This window comes from Sardina pilchardus, chromosome 2 (assembly GCF_963854185.1).
Source record: "Sardina pilchardus chromosome 2, fSarPil1.1, whole genome shotgun sequence".
In the NCBI taxonomy this organism is placed as follows: Eukaryota; Metazoa; Chordata; class Actinopteri; order Clupeiformes; family Clupeidae; genus Sardina; species Sardina pilchardus.
Window position 1 is genome coordinate 35,577,282 of NC_084995.1, and position 4,086 is coordinate 35,581,367.

Genomic DNA, 4,086 nt, shown 5'->3' on the forward strand with positions numbered 1-4,086 from the left:
GTCAATTAAATAAAATGCCACTGGTTTTGTCCTTTTATTAAAAGTTATCAAAACATTTACTTAGAAACCTTACAGATTGTGTTCATGTCAGAGCAAAAGCAACGGTGGGCCCAGAGTCTTTTTTTTAAAGTAAATGTATCTAGTGACTTTCACCAGGTCTAGTGTTGCTGGTTTGAGCATATGTTGTTCCTAAAAGACTTGATGGGTCTTCTCTGATGGTTTTAAAGCACAAACCTCAACCACACTACCAACAGGCATCATAGATATTTGCTCAGCAGCCCTTAGGTATCTTTCATGTTGAAAAATGTCTTAACTGGTTTGAATGCTACAGTACCTCAAAAGCTGGTCATTCAGTGTCTGGACAAGGATAGGTATCTCATGACCTTATCACTGGCGTGTCAGGAATCAGCACTGCCCACTCGGGACTATTTTCCATTTCCATTTAAATCCTTATGTGAGATGATTCTCCCATCACTGTTGTGCAGATGATTCTTAATTTGACTCGTTTTCCACCTCAGATGACTCCACTTTTTCTGGATATCTGCATGCCTCAGTGATATTTCAGTTTACATGAAAGTCTTTCCAAAACTGACAATCCAGATATTTCCCAACATCCATCTTGTCACATCTTCATTGACCCCAACTGAAACTGTTGAAAGTATACAGCCTAAACCACAAAGCTATGTTTGACTGATACAAGGTCAGACCCTATCTCATGCCATACGTGACAATTTTCAAACTAGACTACCGGTATTCCATGTTAGCAGGCCTACCTGCATAAGTAGTGAGCTTATCCCCCTACTGCAGTCCTCTCATGAGCATCTGTTGTGTTGGCCTGACATTAATAGACTAACAAGAGGTCCCTGTCAAAATCATTCTCCTCTGTGATTCCTCATTGATAGAACCTATATGTTCTCTATTCTAACTTATTCCACTGCTTTGTTGAATTTTCAGACTGGCTATTATTGTTGTTGTTATTACTGGTAGTCTATTACATCAACAATGTATTTTAATGTCCTATTATTTTTCATGCTAATATAATATTTTCATTGTTGTAAGTAGCTTTGAATAAAACTCTACATAAACATCAACTGAGAAGGTGCATTCAGACACATGTTTAGCTAATACACATAAACAATACCTATGTCAGAAGACACACAGCAGTGAAATTTGATGCGTTCTCTGAAGTGTTAACGTTGGCAACCTGGGAAATTAGAAAAGATGTGTTCATCAGGCCATTCCAACTGCAGTAATGTGCCGCTTCTCTCTAGGCAATTACTTAATTGCATTTTAATGTTACGCAGAGAGAGAGAGAGAGAGAGAGAGAGAGAGAGAGAGAGAGAGAGAGAGAGAGAGAGAGAGAGAGAGAGAGAGAGAGAGCGCGCAATATAGTCTTAACTCTTAACCATAAACTAGATCCAGGAAAAATGGTTTCCCAAATGAGGACATGACGATCAGTTCGGACAGATTGTGTTCTAGAACAGATTCAGCAGTAATTTCACAGAGGGTACAGGTAGGCTAGTGTATTTGAGTAGGCTATGCTAAGGCAAATATTTGTGATGATGGGGCAAATTTGCAAAGAGGGAGGTGATTGCTTTGTTGATGCGTGAGCAATATGCTTCTGAAAATGAGATATTACATTTATGCAATTTTGCCATTGCCGCTCCCCTCATAAACTTAGCTTATTGACTGCGTACAGCGAGTCGCCTGTTCATTTTTTATTAGGCTATTATTCTCCTCACCAACCAACACTTTTCGGCTTCTGAGAAAGTCACTGCGTTGCCATATTTCACGTTTCCACGGATACCAACTGTTAAATTAGAGTTAGCCTATAGAGAACAGAACAGAGCCCATTCGTTACGTCTGTTAAGCGGAAAAACAAGAAAAAAAACAAAAACAAAACAAGACAAGTTGACTGTAGTCAACATATCAATCACGCATATAAAGAAATGCGACTTGATAGAAGGGTCCTGTCAGCACACTGGAGCGCGCCAGTTTGGTAACATATGTATTTGACATCACTGTTGTTTCCTTTGCAGATTATAAAACAGGCTACATCAGTTTAACATACAAACTTTAGTGTTTCCTGTTTCATAGTGGACGCAAGGAAAAAACATAATTAATTGTGGGGATGCGCAAGAGCCTCAGCAGTCTCTCATTGGCTGCCTTAAGTAAACACGGCGCGCGGGGGGCTAGGGATATAAACGCCAAGTAGGCTTCCTCCTCCGACCACCGTCGCATCCCTGTCTAGGACTAAAGCAATAGAGGAGAGGTGGTGACACGGTGAATGAGACGACGCATCAAAATTCATGCGAAATCTGGTGGTGTTCTGTGTGGACCTCAAGCGATTTCTGCTTTACAGTAAGTTTTGTGTTAGACAACTCAACAGGTGCTCTCACCGGAAAAACAGTGCTTTACGATAACTTTTGCGATGTAACTTGTATATCTACATGAAACCAATGCAGAATGATCTATAGTCTTCATTTTTAGTACTGTATAATTTTGATACTGTTTTGTACAATTTGAAATGGATGAAATGTTAATTGTGAACTTTCTTTCGTTTTGTTTTCTGCTTTCCGCCGCATAAGCTATTTTAAAACGACCTCATAACGTGTTTTTAAGTTTAATTTTATCGGCTGAAGTTCAGGCTTTTAAGATATGTTCCCTTCTTTGGGAAGTACAGGGATTACTTACCTGTGAATCACACACAACTGTAATGTACTAGTGGTTAAACTGTTTATGTAACCTCCGGTGTCCCTCCACTCCCATGGCAAATACTGCGCAGAATGTGTTCTGAAAACAGTGACAAACGGGAGGTTTGCTACTGTGCTACCGAAATCAACGCTTTTTGGTTAAATAATTACGCAAATGAAAACTTAACAAATTTGAAGATCAACAACCGCATAATTTATAATATTTTCCTCATCTGTTCGGTTTAGGCAGTCCCTCTGAAATCTTATGAGGATATTGGTTTGATGTGTAATAAATGTATGTCATCCCTCTAGTAAAGTAAATGAAAACGCCCGGGGTATATGCAAATATGTCGGTGAAGCTGAACTTCCTTGTCCTATTACATTTCTCATGGTGAAATTGAAAATGTTAACTGCTCTCTCTGTAGATAAAAATAGTCTGCCAGGTGCATGGCAAAATCCATTTTAAAACTATACCTATTCGATCCCACATTCATTCATTTCAGTTCCACCTCGTTAGCACAGATGTAGTATCAAACTAATAATGAAAATATGATTAACACCGTCAAACATGGCGCAGGTTGATTCCAATCTAAGGATAAATCAATAGCTTTTAAAAGATTTTAAGAAACTCAACCCTTCTTTGTGTTGCTATAGCAGCTGATTATGTTTCCTGGGCAACTGTCTGACTGACCCTAAGAGAACACGGAGGTCCTAATTAATTGATGTAATTAATCAATGAGCTGATCGATGTGTCTGGGCCCCTTCAGGTCTCCGAGGCACTGAACCCCATGTGGCTGCTGGAGAAGATCCGTGGCTCGGTGGAGAGCCGGCAGTTGCAGTCAGCTGCTGAGCGGCAGGAGAAGCCGGCGACGCCGTACAGCAACGTGCTGACGCCGGACAAGATCCCGGACTTCTTCATCCCGCCCAAGCTGGTGTGCTGCCCGCCCGAGGCCGAGACACCCGAGCCGCAGCCGCGCAATGCCGGGCTGCGGCCCTCCTCCTCGGAGCAGGTCATCAGCAGCAAGGCGCCCAAGGGGAGCCCGCGGAGCCCCCGCCTCCTCAACCGGCTCGCCGGAGACACCAAGAACCTCCTGAAGGCGGCCAACCGCCACATCATCCAGGTGGAGAGCGCCGACGAGCTGGCGTCGACCGACAACGGCGACCTGACCACCAACGCGGACCCCCACTCGCAGACGGCCATGTCCCTGCCCTACGTGCCCAAGGCGCAGACCTCGTACGGCTTCACCACGCTGATGGAGAGCCCGCACACGCGGCGCAAGGAGTCGCTCTTCCACAGCGACCCCACCAGCCCGCTCACGTCGCCCAACTCGCAGCGGCGCTCGGCGGGCCAGGGCGCCACGCACCTCAACCCCAGCGACTGCGGCGGGCCGGG

The 4,086-nt window shown here is 43.9% G+C and overlaps 1 protein-coding gene across 1 annotated transcript in view; it reads left to right on the forward strand.

The window, feature by feature from the left end:
* Positions 1–3,481: 3,481 nt before the first annotated feature.
* The window catches only part of LOC134099499 (C2 calcium-dependent domain-containing protein 4C), a 1,290-nt gene continuing 685 nt past the window's right edge, over positions 3,482–4,086 (forward strand). Inside the window, exon 1 of the mRNA XM_062552392.1 lies at positions 3,482–4,086. This exon is cut by the window's right edge and continues 685 nt beyond it. Within this exon, the coding sequence (XP_062408376.1) occupies positions 3,482–4,086 (605 nt within the window).